The sequence below is a fragment of the Onychostruthus taczanowskii genome, unplaced genomic scaffold (assembly GCF_017590055.1).
Source record: "Onychostruthus taczanowskii isolate IOZ18803 unplaced genomic scaffold, ASM1759005v1 scaffold9, whole genome shotgun sequence".
NCBI lineage: Eukaryota > Metazoa > Chordata > Aves > Passeriformes > Passeridae > Onychostruthus > Onychostruthus taczanowskii.
In genome coordinates this window covers 14,966,489-14,986,884 of record NW_024506993.1, presented here as the reverse complement: position 1 = coordinate 14,986,884, position 20,396 = coordinate 14,966,489, and the positions used below count along the sequence as shown (strand labels likewise).

The window sequence follows — 20,396 nt, the reverse complement described above, 5'->3', positions numbered from 1 at the left end:
GGTTGATAGTTTGCAGGGACATGGCTGTGTCTTTCCTCTGGACAAGCAGCACTAAATATTTTGCTCAACCAAGGCTTATAACAACAGAAAAACTAAGAAAATGAACCTGTCAGCTAGAAATCTAGGGTATTTTGGAAACAGCTCTAATGCAAACATCTGTTTGACCCACTCAAAGGTCTCTCCCCAAGGGTTCCAAGCCCTTGATGCCACAGCTACTGCAGATTCAGCAGGGCTACAGGTGCACCAGAAGGCAATGGAAATATGGGTCTAAGAACCCTGTGACAGGAAATGCTCCCAGGTGTTAAGAGATTATGTTTCCAACTAATCTCTAGCCTACAGATTAAAAAGAAACATTTTCCACCTCCACAGTGTAGCAGGAGTAGTTGTTTCCCACCTGTGAAGACATAGCGTGTCCTCATGCTTTACCCCAGGCCTGGGAACCTCCAGAGGTGCAAATAGCTGGGGTTCAGCCAGGAGCTGAGGTGATGCCAGCTGTCCCCACACCCACGGCCACCCCACACCTGCAGTCACACCACATCAGGCATCACTGACAGCCCCTTATCCTCCTTATCCTCCTCTGTCCTGGCCAAATCCCAGCATCCAAAAAAGACTTCTCCAAGATATTCTCTACTGCTTACTGATAGGCTTTGGCTCCCTGGAGGGTGAACAAGAGAGAAAATAAGGTTAACCCCTTCCCTTCAGTCAGCCTGGTGGCCTGGGCTATGCTGTGTCCCAGGGAAAAGGATGGCTGGGAAGAGCCACCTGGCCCTGTGTCTTGGCTCTTCCCCCTTGGCTCAATGGCACTGGCAGCAGAAAGCAACAGCCTTACCTGCTGCCCACCCTTTTCCAAGAGTAAAGCAGGGAAAGTGGTGGCTGGAGAGAGAAGACAAAGGTCTTGCAGCAGCCAAAACTTGTCACTAGAAAAGCAGATATATTGGGACTATTTAGGCTTTTCCCATCCATAGAACAAGAGGTTGGGAAGCCAGGAAAACTGCTGCCAGGCTGGCCTGCCTCAACACACTGCCTATCCTCCCAGTCAGACAGCAAATGCTGCAGGGTGAGGAGCTGTGGGTGGATTTCACTGTTGGCTAAAACACAGGAACAACTGCACAAGGAATGTAACACAACATGACAGGCCAGTGAGTGGGTGAGCAGGCTGAAAAAACAGTCCCCCCTGGAGGAGCAGCCTGGCTGAGCCCCCACACGGGATGTGCTAACAATGAATGAAAACCACCCTGAGGAATCCACGGATCTATGCAACTCCAAACCAGTTCGCAGTTTTTAGTGCACGTGTAGTGAACCTCTGGTGCCCAAAAGCATTTCAGGAATGTGACACAAGTGCACATTGTCTGGGGAAGAAAAACCAATTATTTTTTTTCTTTTTAATGAGGCAAAAAAAGTAATTTACCAGTGTCTAAACCAGCCCCTAGATCCATGTGCTCTTACCTCCCCAGCAGGCAGGTGACAGCAGCCCATGCCACCAGACACTGCCACAGCTCTCAGGCCATTTATCTGCTTGCCTTTGCTGTAGATTTAAACTCCTGCCCTGGTATGCAGCTTTATCAGCATATCTGAGGCCTCTCCTCAGCCCTCAATAAAACTTTGCTGTGTGAACCAAGTGACTGCAGGAAGTTCAGATGAAATTTTGTACTCACTGCCCTAATAAAACCTCTACCTAAATCTGCCAGCAGGGCAGTGTCAGTGTAACGTGAGCTAAGGTACATCAGATAAACACTTCACCAAGCCAAAGCCCCTGTGGTGTACAAACACCTGCAACAGCCTTGGAACCTGGGCAAAGCAGAACTCATGTTCTGTTGCAGCCTCTTTTTGACCACAGTATTGAAAGGCATTAAAGGGGGACACAGTTACATGTGTCCAGCCCTACTTTTTATCGCCACTGTGAACATCAATGTCCCCAGTAAAGACCTTGCCCCATCAGAGCATTTTGCAGGGCTTTGATTCCCCCCTCCCTGTTCTGTGCTCTTGGCTTTCAGAGCAATGGCTCACCTTTGCCAAATGAGATGATTTGGTATTTGGTTACACGCCCTTTGCCTTTTTTCTTTTTTAAGTCAAAGCAGAGAAAGGAGCCAAATTGGAACTTGATATTGAGTCCTCTTAATTGCAAAGGGGAGAAATAATCTGCAGCAAGTATGACGTAGAGCAGCAGCAAGCAGGAGATGTATAAGCTGATGTACGGCAGTTGTTAAGCACTGAGATGCTTTTGAGCTCTTTGTCTTCCTGCAGGATACCAAACACTTCATCATGAGAGTTTTGCAGTTTTGAAATATCAAAGATGAGAGAGCTCTGTGTAGTAGGAATAGTTTCAAGTGGGCCACAGCTGCTGGTCCCCCACTCCTGAGCTCTGTATACGTAATGCCCCCAAAAAGGATCTCCAGCCTCACTTCACCAACAGAACTCACATGATTTCACAAGGCCAGAGAAAGAGGATGGAGACCCACCCGGAGGCAGAGTCAGCACAAACTCCCCTCCACAGCTTCCCCTTCAGGGCTGGGACAACCGTACAAAGAGGAAAGCTGCGAACACAGGTGTCACAGGGTTAGCAGATGCAGTAGGTGGTCACTGATGTCACTGCAGGCAGTGTCCTGCAGAACCACCATGTGTGCAGGGAGCACACAACAAACCTGACACCTGTGGAAGCTCACAAAATTCCTGTCTCTTGCTACACAATGATGCCTGGATTAAGGTTACGTTCCTCTGGGCTGCATTTTGTCACGCAGCCGCTATTTTGGTCAGAAAGTCAGCAAGGCCTTATTTGGGAAGCTGTCCCACTGAAGGGCAGCATGAAGGGCAGCGAGATGAAAAGGCTGCTTCTGAAGGCAGGCCTGGGGGAGCTGCCTGGAGCCACAGGAAGCCCAAATCTTGCCCTCTGCTTCTCCTTAACATTCCAACATCCTCTTCTCAGCCTGAGCCTTGCCTCTCTCTTCCCTCAGACTGCATCTTGTGGGTGAGCTACTCTCACAACACAAGCACTCTGGGGAAGACATCAAAGGGGTTGAGGTGAAATCTCCCTTCTTACCTTTTTCTTATGGAGAAGTTTTATTGCTAGAGATTTAAAATGCAGAACTTACACTGGGTAGAAAATCTGCAGACACACAGGTAAAGGTGTAGACTGACAAACACCAAGTGCTCTGCTCAGAGGTTTTTTCCTTTCACTCTTTTAACACACATCTACACCAGAATGACCACACTGACCCTCGCTGGACCAGCCACTCCCATCTCCTTCCATACCAGCAACAACTCCACGCTGTGTGCCTTAATCATCTAGCAAGCTGTGGAGTGAACCTTCCCAATGAACTGTCATGCTGTTGCTTAATATTAAATCTGGTTTTTACTGGTACCTTTGCTGGTGATCCTTTAAGTTCCTCAAACACTTGTTTGTAACAGGTTGACAAAACCAACCTCCACAAAAGCCCAGGAGATGCACACAGCAGGAATCAAACAGCTGAGAGCTACAGACATCCCTGACTTTACAATTCCCTTGACTTGCGAGTTTCAAATTAGTACATTTCTGTATATTGCTTTGTTTAGGGATGGGTGGGTTTTCCTAATCAGTCAAAACCAATTAAAAAGTGGGAACTGGGAAAAGATTTTTGAATTTAAGCTGGAAAGAGTTCAAAGTAACACAGATAATTTTGGTAATTGGCTAAACTATTCAAAAAAACAAACTACATGAATTGGATGTTCCAGTTAAAATTGTTTTTCATCCCACAAGTGTTTTTCTGCTCTACAGTCAGGTCTGTGCAAACTTCCAGCCCTGGCGTGCTCTGCTGATTTACCCCACCGGGTGGACAAGCGCCGGAACTGCAATTTCAGAGCAGCCGGCTGCATTCCAACAGGCGCCTCACACCAGGAGTGGAAAGCACGGCAAGTCAGCTTCGGGGGGGCCCTGGAGAGTGAAGCCTTCTCCTGGATGCACAAAACAGCCGGAGCAAAACCCGGCCTCAGCTCCTCCCGGGATTTTGCATGTTATTCCCCTCATCTCCCCAAGCCAGCATATTTCATTAGACAGTGCTTTTGTTACTGGAGTGAAATACATTCCCTAAAATTAGTCACTATTAAAAATGTGCATTTTGTGTATTCCTAAACCCTTACACATTCCCATGGGTAGCTCCATTAATGCTTCAATATCTACAAGTATCTCAGGCTACAACACACACCAACTCCAGCACAAACTCCTGTGGTCCTCAGCACCACAGCCAGCACTCCTTCCCCTCCTATTTCCCTGGATTCCCACAGCTGCAGGGAACCACACAGCAACGCAGCAGACACGTAACAGCCCTTAGGAATGTCACCCTGCTGTAACAGCACCAGGAATTATCACTGAAGTCATGGTACCTGAGAAAGAAAATGTCACCCCAGTTTTCAAAAGCACAAGGAGGGATCCAGGAGGGAACTACAAGCCAGTCAGGCTCCCCTGGATCACTACTCACAGGCTTGATGCACAGCTGGCAGCTAAAACACAACTCAAACAAGGCCTCTGGAGGGCTCTCCTCAAATTCAGGAGGTGAAGGCTTTGTTACATACAATTTTATTTTAAAAAAATGCTGTAACACACATGCCAGTAAGAAAACTGGGTCCTCTTGTTAAAGCACATCAGTCCTTTTTCTGCTGAGCAGCCTGCTGAGCTGCCTGCTTGGCATTGTTGGCCTGCATCTTCTTCAGCCCCTTCTTGTTGTGTTTCTTTGCAAATCTCATGTTCCTCAGAAACTTGGGATCAACCTATAAAAATAAAGGAAAAATAAGCCATGTTGCAGAAGAAGACATCTACAAAAACATTTACAGCTCCATATTGTTCCAATTACTCCCAAATGCAGACTGTGACTAGTTCAGACTTATTTTCTGATTTTTCAGTAAAATTATTTTAGTCATCTGCAACCAGGCTTTAACAGCTGTTTTCCTTAACCATCATAAACAAACAAAAAATCCCAAACCCCAACAATAACCATAAAGAATAGGATTTACTGTTTTCACTTTCTAGTGTGGAAAAAGGTCTTGCTGTACCATTTGGATAATCTCAGAAAAAGCAATATGCTGTCACTTTCATGCGTTTTGCCTAGAAATGCTAATTCCTCTTATATTTTAAAAATTTCCTGTAAGTGAAATTATCTGGATTAGTATAGACAGCAAAACATTACTGAATGTAATGAGAGCAGAGGACGAGGAGAGGAGGAGACCCAGCAGGACTCAAAAGGGAAAGGAACCATTTTACTGGCAAGTGTTTTACTGGAGACATCACCCAGTGACAGCCACCAGAACAGGACAAGGACAAAACTGGCCACTGACTGAAATTCAGTTTCACAGACATACAAGAGCAGATTTCATGTGGGTTAGAAATATCCCAGCTGTATGTCAGGAAAGTAAAAGAACTGAACCCCACATTGGTTCTGAGCCTCTGGAACACAGGCCTCTGTCTGCAAAAAATGTGTCAGTCAGAATAACACAAATTCTGGTTTTGTTGTTTTTTGGTTTTTTTTTTCACAGTTAAGCCTCAGTGGCTCATCAACCTGGGAATACCAGCAGAAATACTCACCCCTTTGAGAGATTCATATCTATGGGTTTTGGGCTTCTTGATGCCATTTCTGTGCCACTTACGGGCTACGTGAGAAACAAGACAATTACTGAAATTCCAGTTTCTGCTATTATTTAGCAGCTGCATTAGTTTCTTTTTAAAGTGTACCTGACTATCAAAATTATCTGGAACAGACAATTTTCAGACCCTTCCTATCCAAACTAGAGTTCAATTAAAAACACATCTCTGTGCTCATCCCTTTGCATGGGCTTCCAATCCAAAGATTTTGAGCAGCTCATTAACTAATGAACCCTGACAGCACCAGCAGCAGAGTCAAAGGCCTCACTCACTAATAAATGGAAGCCCTTGTGGTCAGTGTCAGAGGGCACCTCACTCACTGTGCAGGACCAAGCAGAGCCTACCCGTGACCTCTGCTAATCACAGCACTGATGAAAGACCCCAGACATGAACTATTCCATCACTGTGGCCATCTCTGGATTGCACAGGATCCCAGGGAGGAAGCTTGTCAGGAACACCACACAACGACAGGATGGCTTGGGCTGGAAATAACTTTGAAGACCATCCTGTTCCACCCCCTGCCAAGAGCAAGGACCTCTGTCACCAGACCAGGCTGCTCCAAGCCCCATCCAACCTGCCCTTGGACACTTCCAGGAATGGAGCAGCCACAGTCTCTCTGGGCAACTTGTGCCATCCTCACAGAGAAGCATTTCTTCCTAATATCCAATCTAAGCCTGCTCTGCCAGCGTGAAGCCATTCCCCTGTGTCCTGCCACTGCCTGCTCTTGTGAAAGGTCCCTCTGCCTGCTCGGCTGGCAGTGACCACCATGGAATCACTCAGGTTGGAAAAGGCCTCCGAGACCTTGGAGCCCATCACCACCCGGCCAGATCAGGGCAACGGGCCACGTTCAGCCTTGCCCTGAACACCTCCAGGTACGGTGACACCACCACCCCTCCCGGCAGCCCATTCCAACGCCCAAGCACCCTCCCTGGGAAGAAATTCTTCCTAAAGCCCAACCCAAACCTCCCCTGGCACAGCTTGAGCCTGCATCCTGTCATCCCACTGCTGGTTACCTGGGATAACAGGCCGACCCCAGTTTTCCAAGGTAAAAGCTCCTCTTTTGTTACCTACGTATTAATTCTACGTTGAGCCCAAACAAGCCCCGACTCTCATCACACTCCTTCAAACCCCCATTCCATCTCCGCGCAGCACCGCCTCATCTCGCCACAAACCCCCGGGCAGGCCGTGCTGCCACCACCGCAGCTGGAGCGGCCCCAGCGCGGCTACCCCCGCCGGGATCCCCGCCCCGCTCACACTGGTTGTGCGTGGTGTGGTTCTTGGACTTGGCCATGGTCGCACCTGCGGGAGAAACACACACGGCTCAGCCGGGCCGGGCTGCCGAGGGGCGCCCGGCTCCCGCAGAGAGCGCGCCCGGCCCCGAGCCCCGGCTATGGCCCCGCTCCGCCAGCCCCGAGCCAGCCCCTCAGCCCGACCCGCGGATGGTGTCGGATGAACGCGGATGGCGCCGGATGGTGCCGGGGCCGCCCTCACCGGAGCCGCGCTCGCCGCCGCCGCCGGACCGGAAGAGAGGGAGCACCGCGGGGGCTGCCGGGAATCAGGGCCGGGCCGGGCCGGGCCGGAACCCCGTGTCCTGTAGTTCCGCCCGGCAGTTTCCCCGTTGCTTTCCCGCACCGCTGCTCTTTGCCCGCACCGCCCCGGCTCTCCTCGCTGCCGCTCCCGCTTCTTGAGGGACCTGAGGCCGCTCCCGCCCCGGGAAGGCCCCGCCGCGGCGGGACAGCAACACCCAGCGACGTGGCGGACCCGGTCCCTCAGCTACGCTGTTCCCCCAGCAACGCGGTCCCCGCACTAACTGCCCCCGACCATGGCGTCCGCCGGCCGGGGCGAGCGAGCCGGGATCCGAGGCCGCCCTGGGCCCGGCCCTGCCGATCCCCGCGGGAGCCTGGGGCCCTCGGCCCCGTCCGAGTCCGGGCTCGGTTCGTCTGCGCGTTCACCGCGCTCGGGCAATGCAGTGACGCACAGACAGCGCTCCTCAGGGCGGGTTCACTCAGTGCCGTTCACCTTTGTTTGTGTGAAGCACCAGCGGCCCGAGCAGCTCTGTTTGCTTTCAGACACAAAGCTGTGCCACCTCGGTGACCCCAAAAACCCCCATGCCCAGCAAAGACGTGGCACGGTGCAGGGGTTTGTGCCGCGTTCTGGCCCTGCTGCGAGGTTAAAGTTCCACTCGTGCAGAAGACAAGGACTGAAGTTTGGTATTTCAGTATGTGAAAGACTGAAATGGCGACTATGATGGGAAATTTCTTCATGGAAAGGGTAGACATTGCAATGGTTTGCCCAGCGTGTGGTGGAGCCACCGTCCCTGGAGGTGTGCAAGGAAAGATTTGTGGTCGTGGATTGGGGCATTTCCCGTGGGGAAGTGGCACAGGAATGAGGGGAGCCGAAGGCCAAGCTTGCCCAAGCCCCTGGGGTTGTATCTCTTGGCCAATTGCAGCATTTCTGGCCAAGGCTGCTGTGATTTCAAATGAAACCTCTGAAAAACGAGCAGAAAAGGCCCAGGCTCTTCTGTGGCGTGGGAACAGACTGCCACCTTTTGATGGCGTTGCCTTTATTTTACAGTGAGAGGCACAAGTGAATTTTTTAAAGTAACTCAGACTGAAAAAAATTGCCCAGAGACCAAGCGCCCCACGGCCAGTACAGAGAGGGAACTGGACATTGTTTCAGTGGCTGATTGCTTGCAGAGCAATTGCTACTCTGCCTCAAGTTCAGATAGCTATAAACAAGCTTTTCCTATTATAAAAACAGGGGAAAATAGATTGTCCTTGGTAGTTGGGTAACGCTGATGAGAGTGAAATGAATATAGGCAGGAAAAGGAAAGATAATGCAATTCAATTTCAGTATTTCTCTTATTTCGAGCAAGACCTAAGATGCAAAATGTATTTGGCTTCATTTCCCAGCCCCACCCCCATTCTGGGCAGTTGTTTTGTAAAAATAGATGAAAATAGCAATATTCTTTTACTGGCATTTTGCAGCTGGAATATGAAGGTCTGCTCAAAATCCTCCTTGATATGCAAACATCTGATTTTTTAAACTGTTGTTTTTTAAAATTCTTTCCACTGTAGTGAGCTCCAGTCTTAAAATATTTGTACATCACTGTGGCCAGCTAATTGCAGGCAACAGTAGAGAGGAACCTTTCCTGATAACACAGAGAGCCAAACTCAGTGGAAAACAGAACTGAATCCCAGAGGTGTTCCACTGCATTTCAAAAGGCTGCCAGCCCCCTGAGCTTGGCCATCAGATTATGAAGACTCTTGATCTTTTTAACTAATTTCTGAGCCTTCCTCCATAGGAAGAAACAGAAGGGTTTACTTTAGGGTTCCATCCACCTTTTCAAAGTTTTTTCAGGGTCTCACTGCAATTATTGCTGCTGGATCTCTCTGGGAGTCGTTCCCAGCTGCTGCTGGGGCCACTCAGATGGGCAGCCAGACAAGTGGGGATTAGAGAAGCTGTGCTTAATGCCCAGGTGATGACAAGATCCATAAGCCAAATTAATAAAATAAAACTCTGGAAGAACATTCATGGGGCTGAGTGTCACATATGCAGGGCAGTTTATAAATCACTGCAAACCAAAGCAGAGAACGAGGTGAAAAGGATGATCCAAGGCAGGACCAGGGCCTGTGTGCACTGCTGGGTGATCAAGCCCCCTTGAATTTGTCCCGTGCCCTGATGAGCTGCTGTGCCTCTAATTACGGTGGTACTGAGAACGATTGGCCAGTTCAAAACCTTTAGTCATGCTTCTAGTGATTACAGACTTAATTAGTGCACGTTAGCCCAAGTGTCCTCTATTAAAGGCACCGTGCTCATTAAATAGGATGGTAATTACTCCAGCTGCAAAACAATTATGAAAAAATCATAACATAAAAATCCCACAGTGCCTTTGACAGCTGTATCTTGGCCACTGTCCTTGCATCATGCACACTCCTGCTGTTTGATCTCTGTCAGGTCTGTCACGGTTTTCATGCCGACACCCCACTTCAGCAGCCTCCCCCAGCTTGCCTCCTCCCTCCCTGTGAGGTGACTTTGCCCTGGGGTAAGGAATTTCTGGGGCTGCCCCCATTCAGCAGTGCCAGGGACTGTGCACTGTCCAGCATGGTGCCAGTGCCAGAGCCGAGATAGGCTGCGTTTTACAGGGGCTTCGACAGAGGCTGGCTCTGGTCATTTCCCAAGACATGGAGAAATTTCCTCCCCATTTCCACAGAAGGAAGACAAGGAAAGGCTGTGTTCATGGAGGATGCTGGGCACAGTGTGACAGCACAGCTCCCCAGTGTAACACAAAACCAGCAGTGAGCATTTTCAGTGTTGATCAGGCTGACTTTGCTTGGCACAGACCCTACAAGCTGCTGCCTGGTGGGGGGTATTGAGCAGTGGGGAGAGTGCAGGGATGCTTCTGGCTATCCTGATGGCTCACATGGAGGATTCCCACCCTGGGCTGCTCCCAAGGCTGCTCGGGCACTTCACCCATCCCCACCCATTCCCACTGGCTCTGCAGACACCACCGAAGTGCGGCTGCAGCGTGCAGGGCTGTGCCTTGTCAGTGGGAGCACCTGTGGGATACGGCCACGCTCACAGCCTCCCTCAGCCCGGCGAGCAGAGCCAGGACTGGGCTGTCTCCCCAAGAGATGCCTGCCCTGGCAGGTGCCGGTGGCTTTGGGGCGATGTTAGGGCTGTTCCCAGCCTGTGAGCAAACAGGGCTTGGCTGTGCTGAAGCCGAGCGATGCCGAGGGGAGCGGGGCCATGGGCAGTCCCCGGGGAGGAATGGCCGATACACCCAGGGAAGGCAGGAACAACGGGGCTCGGAGGCACTAGAGGGAGCCGGAGCATAACAGATCCCGCTCCGGCTCCGAGAGGGAGAATTAGTCCCGCTCGGGGCGAAGGGGCATCACCAGCGAGTCACAGCAAGTCTCACACAGCAGTTTCCACGTTGACCTGGCATCCTACCTGGCTGTGCCTTTTTTTTCCTCCTGACAGCTGTTATAATTTCCTTGTGGGCATAAAGAAATGGTTTCATTGATGGAAAGTGCCAGTCTACCAGCAGAGAGACAGCTGGCTCTGAGCATTTGGGATAGGAGGTGAGAAAAATCACTGGCAACTGGTGGCAATTGTCAGATGGGAGGGTTCAGGAAAAAAGGAATTCTTGCAAGGCAATGGAGAGCAGAAGTGCTGATCCACAGCTGCAGATATCCCTGTGGGAAGGGGAGGTGTCGCAGCACAGCCTTGCCAACTGTTCCTGGACTGATGGCAGGGACAAGGGAACAGTAGCTGAGGTTTGTGTCCCCCACTGGTGCATTCCAGTCAGCACCAGTTAGGAGAGCTGAGGCACCAGAAGAGGCTGGACACCTGCATTCTTTTATTTTATTATTGGATGTGTCTGTTCCCAATAGGTCTGAAAAGTGAATTTTCTTTTACAATGTTTGCAAGGGGCCAAAATTTGCTTTTTACAGGGTACTCAGGCTCAGCTCAGTAGAAATCAAAGGAGATGAGTGAGCAGGGACCAGAAACAAATCCTCCATCACCCCTGGCTGCTGTTGGAGGCTTTCATTCTCCCCTCAGATCAGCCCAGACCCTCCATAGATATTGCACAAGCGTGTTCCTGTTAGCAGCTTCCTATCATGAGGGCAGGATTTAAAGTCAGGCAGCAGCCTGCAGTGCAGCCCTGACCTTTCCCTCCAGGACTGCCACCTCCTCCCACTCTCCCTGGAGCTGGCACTACTAACAACTGGTTTCCTCTTGTTATTTTTCCACCTCCACTCCTTCCTCCAGAGGGGAGGCCGTGCTGATGGCCCACTTACGGTGACTCACAGGCTGGGACCTGCGAGGAGCCAGCTAAGCCCAGCCAAACTTAGAAACATCTCATTTTCCATTTCCTACACCCTGGATGCTGCTTCTGGCTGGGTTCATCTGGAGACCTTCTCCAGCTACCTGTGGGGTTTGGGAGGACCAGCAGGAGTTGGGCTGAGATGGAGCAGCCCTTGATGTAGACAATTTCATCTTGGTCAGTGTTTATCCAGCTTGCTTATAGCTGAAACCCACGAGATGTTCTGGCTTTTCATGCTTGGGAAACATGTAAATTAGGACATATATACAGGACTGCACAGTCGTTCCAGTTTTCTGGAAGCATTTGAATGATTTGAGGGGAGCTTAGGGGTTTAAAAGCTGATTCTCCATCTGTGTCAATCAGCCTGGTCCATCTGGCTGGATGTCCCCAAATCAAAAGATGACAACTGCAATCACATAACCGAGCCTGGGGCACCTGCAAGGTGGGGAACGATGGCCTGCAAGGTGGAGGTGCTGCCGTGGTTGGAAGCTGGGAATGGGAAGCAGCTGGGTGACGACCAGGCTGGCAGCACGGAGCAGGGACACGCAGCTCCTGGGCAGCTGCATGGCGAGGAGCAGGACCTGCAGCTCCGAGCGGGGACAGCGCCAGGCGGGGAGCAGCCGTGTGCGCGCAGCCCACGCCTGGTGCTTTAACGGGATTTTCCAGAACACTTTCTGCCCCAGTAACGGAAAGGGAAGCTCGCCTGCCGCTTCCGAAGGCTGGGGTGAACGTGTGCAGGCGACGTGACACCTGCTGAACCCGCAGTTGCCGAGAGCCCGGCTGTTGGCAGGGAGGGAGCGGAGCCGCAGGCACAGCGCGCACCGAGCAGCTGATCGCTGCGGGGAGGAGGCGCACGGAGGCGGCTGGGAGAAACGGAGAGGGCTGACCTAAATAGATGCTCAGCTAATTTATTCATTTCTCTGCTTTATTATTTAACACAACTTCGAAGCAGCTCAGGACTTCTGGTTCCTCTCAGCTCTGCTGCTGACGTTGGGGATGGGGTTATTTTTTACCTGATTTTGCTGTCTTGCTCAGCACCCCTCTCTCCCGGCAGGCAGGCCAGGCACACTACGGGAAAGCTCCAAAACAACCACTTTCCAGCCCGGAGCACAGAAAGGACTTATTTTAAGTTATTTTGAGCTTTTGATTCACCTCCTGCTTAAGAAGCTGTTCGAATTTTGGCCTGCTTTACGCATTGCTAATAGGGAGATTTATCTCCAAGTTAGCTGGCCGAGGAGGGATTGGTGGGTTCACACAGCAGGAGGCAGCCTTCAGCCTCCACTGACATCTTCCTCCAGGCTGGCTGCCAAAGGCAGCCCCAGGCTCTGCAGCGCAGGGGCTTCCAAGGATAAACCTGGAGCCTGTCTTGCTTCCAGCCAGCCTCCTCTCTCCTCAAATCCTAGCAATATCCTGAACCACTGTCCAGGAGGAATTTATTGCTAGAAGGACTCGGAGCCCCAGCTGCTGGGAGAGCTGTTCAGGTTGCAGTTCACTCCACGGGCTGCACGTGTCCTCTGCGAGCCCACGTCACGTTTTAGCACTGCTGAGCTTGAACAGCCACAAGCTGGGGGAAAAAAAAAATTGATGCCTGTGCAGGTTGTGTGAACCCCTGCACCATTTCTGCGCAGGCACGAGGGACACGGGCAGAGCTGCTCCTTGTGAAGCTTCCCAGGATTCAAATCATACAGCATCCAACTTGTAGCAACCCTTTAATTTTTCATTACACTTTGTCACTTGATGTATGATTTTAGGCCAGTGTTGTATACAGTTACCCAGCCCCTCTGTTATGATTTTTAAACTGGATTATTCAGCGATCTGCTTGATTCTTTACAGATTTCTAAGCAGTAAAATGAGCCCTGATGCTGTTTAGCTTGGCAGCAGGGGCATCTCAGCTCACCCGCCTTCACACTGCTGGAGAGTTTGGTGATGTTGCTGGGAGTGGGATAGTGCAAAATAGCAGAAATGAAGCAGTTAAGGAGGCTGCAAGTTAAAGTCTTCCAAACCAGCAGGCAGTGAAGGGGAACAGTTGGGCATGGGGCTGGGAAAGTAGGTGCTGCTTCCCTGGTACAATCAGCTCCTGCCTTCGCTGGTCAAACTGGGGCAGTGTGAATCCTGGGCAGGGTCCTGTGCTGGCAACCCACAGGGTGTGCAGCCCGGCCCGTGTCAGGCTTTGATCTGAAGGGTTTTGTGGTACTTGTTTTTAATATAAAGTGAGACTTTGGTCCGAGAGCCTTTCAAGGCCAAAAAGAATGAACGTGGAAAGGACAGAGAAAAGACAAGTGATTTGAAGTTTCTCTTTCCTTCCCTATACCCTGGACTGGATTTTGGTGGATGATGCCCCAGATTGCCTAGTGAGGGCAGAGGGGCCCTACATCCCACACCCTCTGGGACCTGCGATTTCATTCCCTGGCACCTTAATTGCACAGGGCTGATTAGGATGGAGTTAAGGGTAGCTGAGTGTCATGCTGGGATTTAGGATCTGTCATGGGCACAGCTTCTGCCCTGCAAGAGGAGGGAAAATCCCTTAATGAACCAGAATGGGCAGCAGGCTTGAGGTGAGGGCTCCAGTGTGGCTGCCAGCTTGCCTTTATCTGCACAGGGAGGATTATTGGGAAGCCATGTTGACATATGCTGTGGCTAAAAAGGAAAATGAACTTCCTCACAGAGATGGTTTGTTTGTGCAAAGTGGAGAGAGAATAAAGAAGCTGCCAAAAAATCTGACATTAAACCCACTGCTTACCTGCAGCTCATCCGATACCATAACTGAAACCTCTCATTTGCAGCAACCTAATCCAAGATTTTCTTTCTGCAAAGCAAAAAAAAAAAGTAGGTTATTGCTCAAGCAGACCTGGGGAGGGATAAAGAGACAAGCGGGGCCTGATCCTGCCAGGTTCTGTGTGTTCTGCCCTCTGAGCAGGGTTAAAACCCTGGCTAGAGCCTGATTTGGGGTTTTGGAAAGAACTTGCACACAATCCCTTTCCAAACCTTTAGGGAAAGGCTTGCTGTGCTGCAGAGGCAGGGCTGGATGCAGAGCATGGGGCTCCCAGCCTTGCCTTCAGTTCCTGCCTCTCTAACCCAGGGACCTGGTGGCAAGAGACACAAACCAGTAATCCTCAGCACTCTTGTAGCACATCTCAAAGTGCTTCGTTGGGAGGGAATTAATGACCCTCCATAAAACTAGGGCTGCCCTTTCCCAGCCCTGCCTGCTTTCTTTTGGATGCATTACCTGCTCCAGCCACTGGGTCATCCCACCTTTCCCGGGATGCTGAGATGCTGCACACAGGCTTTGCTCAGCAGCAGTAAAATCCTCCTCTCTGCAGCACTGAGAGGATCTTGTGCTATTTCTTTTCCTGCCTTTAGATATGCAGAAATACACTTGGCTTTATCTGCTGGTTGATTTTAGCCGTGGTTCTGTACCAGGATCTTTTCAGAAGGTCTTGCTAATTAAGAAATCCTGTCCCCACTGAAACCACTAATGCAAACACCTGTTGGTGTGCTCCCTGCACCTCTTTGAGCCCACTGCAGCCACCCTGTCTCTCTTGGAAGGCTGCTTCTCATTCTAGGTGGCAGCAACAGAAGGTTCCACAAACGTTGTCCTTGGATATTAAAGACATAAATTACTGAGCTGCCCTTCCACAAAATCAGTGCAGAGAAATGACTGACACCATCCTTTTTACATAATTCAAATGAAAACCTAATTGCACCACGGCTGCAGGGGAAGGGACTGGGACTGGCAAACAGGTTTGGTGCAGAGTTTCCTGTTCCCACCAAGGAACAGTGAGGTGCAGCCACCACAGGGGCTGTGCCTGGGACACCTGCTGCTTTAAAGAGTTTTTGTGCCCAACCTGTTCTGGAGATGGTGCTCAGGGGCACTGATTTCAGCCTGCTACCAGCTGCATCCCTATGACAAAATGGGCTTTATAAGGAAAATAGTATGGGCTGTGGCAACACTTCCATTAGCCCTGCTGCTGTTCTACCCCCTGACAGCTGAGTACCAGAATAACTGCGCTGGTCCACACAGGGGTGATGCACTGGGACACAGGAGAAGGAGAAAGCACAGTCCTCCCCTCTCGTATCAGCCTCACATCACTTGTCTGATTTATGATTTGGCTTGCATTAAAACACATTTCCTTCCAGAGCAGTTTTACTCAGGCTTTTCAAACACTTCATGAAACCAAATAAATCCTTAGGAAGTCTCTGGGAGGTGGACACCTTGAAATATCCTTGGCACTCAGCAAATTTGATACATCTAGAGGGAATGGGGAGGGCAGAGTGCCTGGCTAAGATCTGGAGGCAGGTGAACTTCAAGTATTTTTCACCAGAGCTCCAAAACTGTAGCCTTGTTCAAGTGTTTTAGGATAAGATATCAAGCCACACTGACATGTAGTCAGGAAGAGGATGCAGGACAGACCTCAGGAGTCCTTACTCTCTCCAGACACGTAGAAGTTCTCTCTTTTCCCCCCTAGTCTGCGTCATCATGCTGCCACCCCTTCAATTGCTGCAGAATCCTGAAAAATTAACAGCTAAAGGTTTTTCTTGCCTGCTCTGGCCACCTGAAACAACCTTCTGTTCGGGTGGAAGCACTGAAGTGTTTCTTAAAACAGCTCTTCCTCATGTCATTAAATATTTAAGAGAGCGGCACCAGGGGAAACCATGAGCTTTTATGGAGGCAGGATGGCACAGTGCTGGGAACCACACAGAGCCCGATTTAAATAGCAATGAGATGGCAGCAGAGCTCGGTTTTATCCTCCCCGCAGCATCCCCGGCAGCGCATCCCCGTCCCGCCGCACGCGGTGCGTGGGGTGCGCTGGCTGCCATGGGATCGCGCTCTGCCAGGGCGTTCCGGCTTGCAGATGTGCTCAATGGAATCTTAATGACCTGGAAACCAAGTGCTCCTCAGGAGCGATGGGAACACAGCGCTGTCCGAGCGCCGGCCCTGCTGGAGTGGGAGCAGAGCGCGGAGCAGCCGTCCCATCCAGTTCCTTTGCCTCCCCGCCGTCACTTTCCCTGCTCTGCCTTATTTTGGGGGAGTGGGGGATGGCAGAGGGAGGGTGACTCCGCGCTCTGCAGTTGCTGTAGCAACTGCGGTGTCTCTGGCGGCAGAGCACACGTTTCTTGCAGCCAGCCCGAGTGTGAGCTGCTGAACTGAAAGCAGATTGATTTCTTTTTCCCCTGCAAGAAAAAGGCTGCCCTTTGTCCTCCCCACCCCCAGCAGCCAGAGACCAGGAGGGCTAAAGACAGCACCTGGGCACCAGCCCAGTGCCGCCCCACAGGGATGCTGCCGCGTCTGGCTGCTCCCGGGAAATCTTCTGCACATGAATCAAAGTCCCAGCACCTTCTTGAAACCCTTCTCTGATCCCCCCTCAGCTCCTTGGCAAGGACAAGCTGCCTTTCCCTAATCTAGGCTCCAAGGCAGGGTGGGTTGCTGCAGCCATCCTGGCTCATCCCTGGGGCAACTCAGACCTGAATTCATTTCCACATGAAACAGAGAATCTGCTTTGCTGGGGAGGGACCAGTCCTAATCAAAACATTCTCAGAAGAAGAGGATCAGCATAAGCTTTGCAAAGTTACTTCCCTGGGTAATGATTTTTAAATAGTAGAGCCTTTATCACTGGCTGGATTCATTTGGTGCCCATTTCCCACCACCTGATAAGACTTCACCTCCTAAATCCCGTTACTCCCCCATTTCCATCACCTTTGCACATCACAAGCCCTGACCTCCTCTCCATTTTCTCTCTGAAACCAGAGAAACAGAGTTCCTTGAGCCAGCTCTGAGAATGTGCTGGTACCTCTTCTCTGAGCCTCAGTCCTTGGCCATTGCACTGGTGTTTGATCCCGAGGCACATTGCTCTGGTGTCCCACCATTGTGTCAGGACCATCCTGTGGTCACTGCAGGAACCCATTCAGAGCCCATCAGCCTGGTTTGGGCTCCACTCTGTCTGTGTGACATCTCTTTTTTCCTTCACCACTGACTTCATCTTTGTTTCCAATAAAACATGTCTTGCTGGCCAACCCATCTACCAGTTCCCATCAGCAGGCAGCTGGAGGGACAGAGCAAGCAAAGCTTGGTGCTAAGGGTTCCGTGTTGCTCATCACCCATGGCCCTGCTTGCATCTCCTTTGGTTTCATTGCAGAGCTCAGCCCTGGCCTTGCACAGAGGCAGAGACCTGCCCTGATATTCCAGAATGCCATGAGCTCTGATCCACCCTTTTTCCCACCTGTCTTTGCGATGACTGCCAGGGAGGGCAGGAATTGCAAGGAGGGCTGTTCTTCTTGAGAGGGGGAGGCAAAAAGAGAGTGAGTTAAGTTTCCCATGCTCAAAGTCCACCCTCTAAGCATTTCCTGGTGGGAACCAAATCTTCCTTCTGCAGGTGATCACGTGCACCACAAGATAAGGGATGAGCAATGCTCAGGCAGGGGCTATAGTAACCCAAAATAGGTTTTTTCCACTGTAATCACTACTTAAGGTGCCATTTCTTAGCCAGTGTTTTTGGGTCTGCAGCTGGAGCTTTATGTTTCCTGGGAAGTTTTCTTGAAGAACAGGTTGGCCAGTTAGGGAATGTTTCACTGCTATTTTCAGCCTTGGGACATTTTCCTTTTTTTTTTTTTTTTTTTTTTTTTTTTTTTCCAAAGTACAACACAAAACCTGTCAACAAGTCACAAAAGAGTGATCTCAGTCTAAAATACGAGCCCTGGCACGGGAGGGCATTTGACTCAGAAGCCACTTCCCATCTTTGGAGACTTGAAGTATGTTCCACTTCGTCATCCTGAAGGTCTTTGGGCACTTATAAAAACAGGGTTTATTTATCCACAGTCAGAACAGTCTATCTATTATCTTGAAGGCTGAATTCAGAAAGTTTCTTCAGAAATTTATTGGTTTCATTCCTACCAGTCTGAACAGAAGTTTTCCACAAAGTCTGTCAAAATACAAATGTCTCAATTACAATTTCCCTCAATTTTTAGCAGGACATCACATTAATTGTGTTAAAAAGCACTTTTATTAGTTACTGAGAAAGCAGAAGTCTGGCAGCTCTTCTTGACCATGAGCTATTCACTTTTGTGAAGTCTCCTTTAACAGTGCTTTGATCCAAAGCAGTGGTTTTCTCCACCAGCAAATTCAGCAGTGCCTGGAGCCAAAGGGACCAGCTCCAGGCAACAATTATTGGCTGCAGGTTTGAAGGGCTCCTATTGCTGCCTGGGCAAAGCCTTTCTGTTCCTCTGGAGGCTTCTCACATCCCCATTGTGAGAGCAAACCGAGTGGGGGAGGCACATGGTCAGCCCGAGGCCAGGGAGACCCAGGAGCATGGGCAGAAATGCAGACAGGATGGGTGAGTTTCATTCCCACCTGGGACACTTCTGGGAGGGCTCAGTGAACCATCAAACAGCTCACAGGAGTTTTGCTTTAGTCTGATTGTGCTTAAGGCTGCTCCAGCCAAAACAGCTCAGCCTGGTGACAATGTGGCATCTACTTCACAAGGGAAAGGTGGCAATGAAAAAAAACAGCAATTCCCAGTCCTCCAAGGAGCAAGGAAATTTTATTCCCCATCTAATCTCCATGGGATGCTCTGGGATTGCTCCTGCCAATGTTCAGTCATTCTGGAGCTGTGTGAGTGGCCAGAACCCCAAATTTCCACCTGCTGCCTTGCATCAGCCCTCTTGACTTCCCTGAGCCAGCACCAGAGTGTGAGGAGGAGGATGGGTACTCAGCACATGAGCCAGCTGCAGGATCCATGCAATTCCTGGGATATAAGCACCACAGTGAGATACAGCTGGGTCATTAGAATTAAAGTAAAAACTCAGCTCTGCTGCATTTTTGCTATTGACTGTCCCATTCTAAACAAGGTGACAGACATTAAGTGCCATCAAATGAGGCTGGGCTTTACCTCATAGCACTTTTTGGAGCATCTAAAATGCCACTCCAAACTGATTCCCTGCTTACACTTCAGCTCTGAAAATACTTCAAGGAGTTCCAACACACACACGTTGAACCCCTGTGTGGAAGAAGGCAGTGCTCTGATAATTGAGACATTAATGCTGAAAGACTGAGCAGGATTCCCTTGGCTGTCACAGCTTGGCTGCTGGGAGCTTATGAAAAGAAAATAAATAAATTGTGACTTGGTTGAAATAGCCAACAGATTGAAACCTGGAGATTCCTGGAAGCAGCTGTGCTGGAAAGGAGCACGTGTAAAGGGTTGGAGGATCCCTCCCATGGTTGTGTAAATACCTCAGCAAGTTGCAAATGTTGTCAGGGCTGGCAGAATTGCACCCCTCTGACTGCACCAGGACCTCCATAAACACTCTCACACTGTCATCTTCCAGCCAGGCATGTGGAGATCCTCCTTGCAGAAGGATGGCCAGGACAGGCACAGGTGAGAGCCCAAGATCTGTTGGAAGCAGAGAAGTCCCTGCAGAAATAGTTTGTTGGATGCTGAGGTATCTGTGTGGAGGGATCTGTCAGTCAGCAGAAACCCAGAGAGGGGAGATTTCAGACAGGAGGAAAAGCTGTGCCACCCAAAAAGGGCAGCCCAACTCTTGTCACAACCCTCTGTGATCCACCATTGTTTTAACACAAATTCATTGAGGAAAAGAAATGCTCTTAGGTTTGAGGATAGGTATTTGATATACAAATCTTACAGCTCCTGCCCCCATAGAGCACCTGAAGACATTTTGATCAGAAAATGCCCTCTCAGCCTCCCTTGCTGTCCCAGAGGGTCTGGTGGCCTCTTACCTACAAGAGTGCAAAGGATCCATCTTCAGGAAGGGCCTCCATTCAGCACAGAACCTTAATCTTTTCCTTTTATTTTAGTACTCCACCCAGAATTTTAGACCACAGATGTGGCAACTCAGGGCTGAGCAAGGTCACAGCTTCTGCATGGGACATAGCTCCTGCACCAGAGACCAAGTACCTGTGCAAACAGGTGCTGGAAGCACCTCATTTTCCTTTTATTTTAGTACTCC

At 50.3% G+C, this 20,396-nt stretch overlaps 1 protein-coding gene across 1 annotated transcript; it reads right to left on the bottom strand.

Moving 5' to 3' along the window:
- Positions 1-4,533: 4,533 nt before the first annotated feature.
- Positions 4,534-7,211, bottom strand: RPL29 (ribosomal protein L29). Its single transcript, XM_041426080.1, has 4 exons — positions 7,100-7,211; positions 6,863-6,907; positions 5,552-5,616; positions 4,534-4,740 (listed from the first exon to the last, which is right to left on the bottom strand). The coding sequence occupies exons 2-4, from the start codon at positions 6,897-6,899 to the stop codon at positions 4,615-4,617; spliced, it is 228 nt and encodes a 75-aa protein (XP_041282014.1). The 5' UTR covers positions 6,900-6,907; positions 7,100-7,211; the 3' UTR covers positions 4,534-4,614.
- Positions 7,212-20,396: the final 13,185 nt, after the last annotated feature.

Bases quoted from the DNA above. Each gene is read 5' to 3' on its own strand.
- RPL29 (XM_041426080.1), bottom strand. From the start codon at position 6,899: ATGGCCAAGTCCAAGAACCACACCACGCACAACCAGT. The intron at 5,617-6,862 runs GTGAGCGGGGCG...TTTCTCACGTAG, and splicing joins CCACACCACGCACAACCAGT to CCCGTAAGTGGCACAGAAAT. The intron at 4,741-5,551 runs GTGAGTATTTCT...TTATTTTTATAG, and splicing joins GATATGAATCTCTCAAAGGG to GTTGATCCCAAGTTTCTGAG.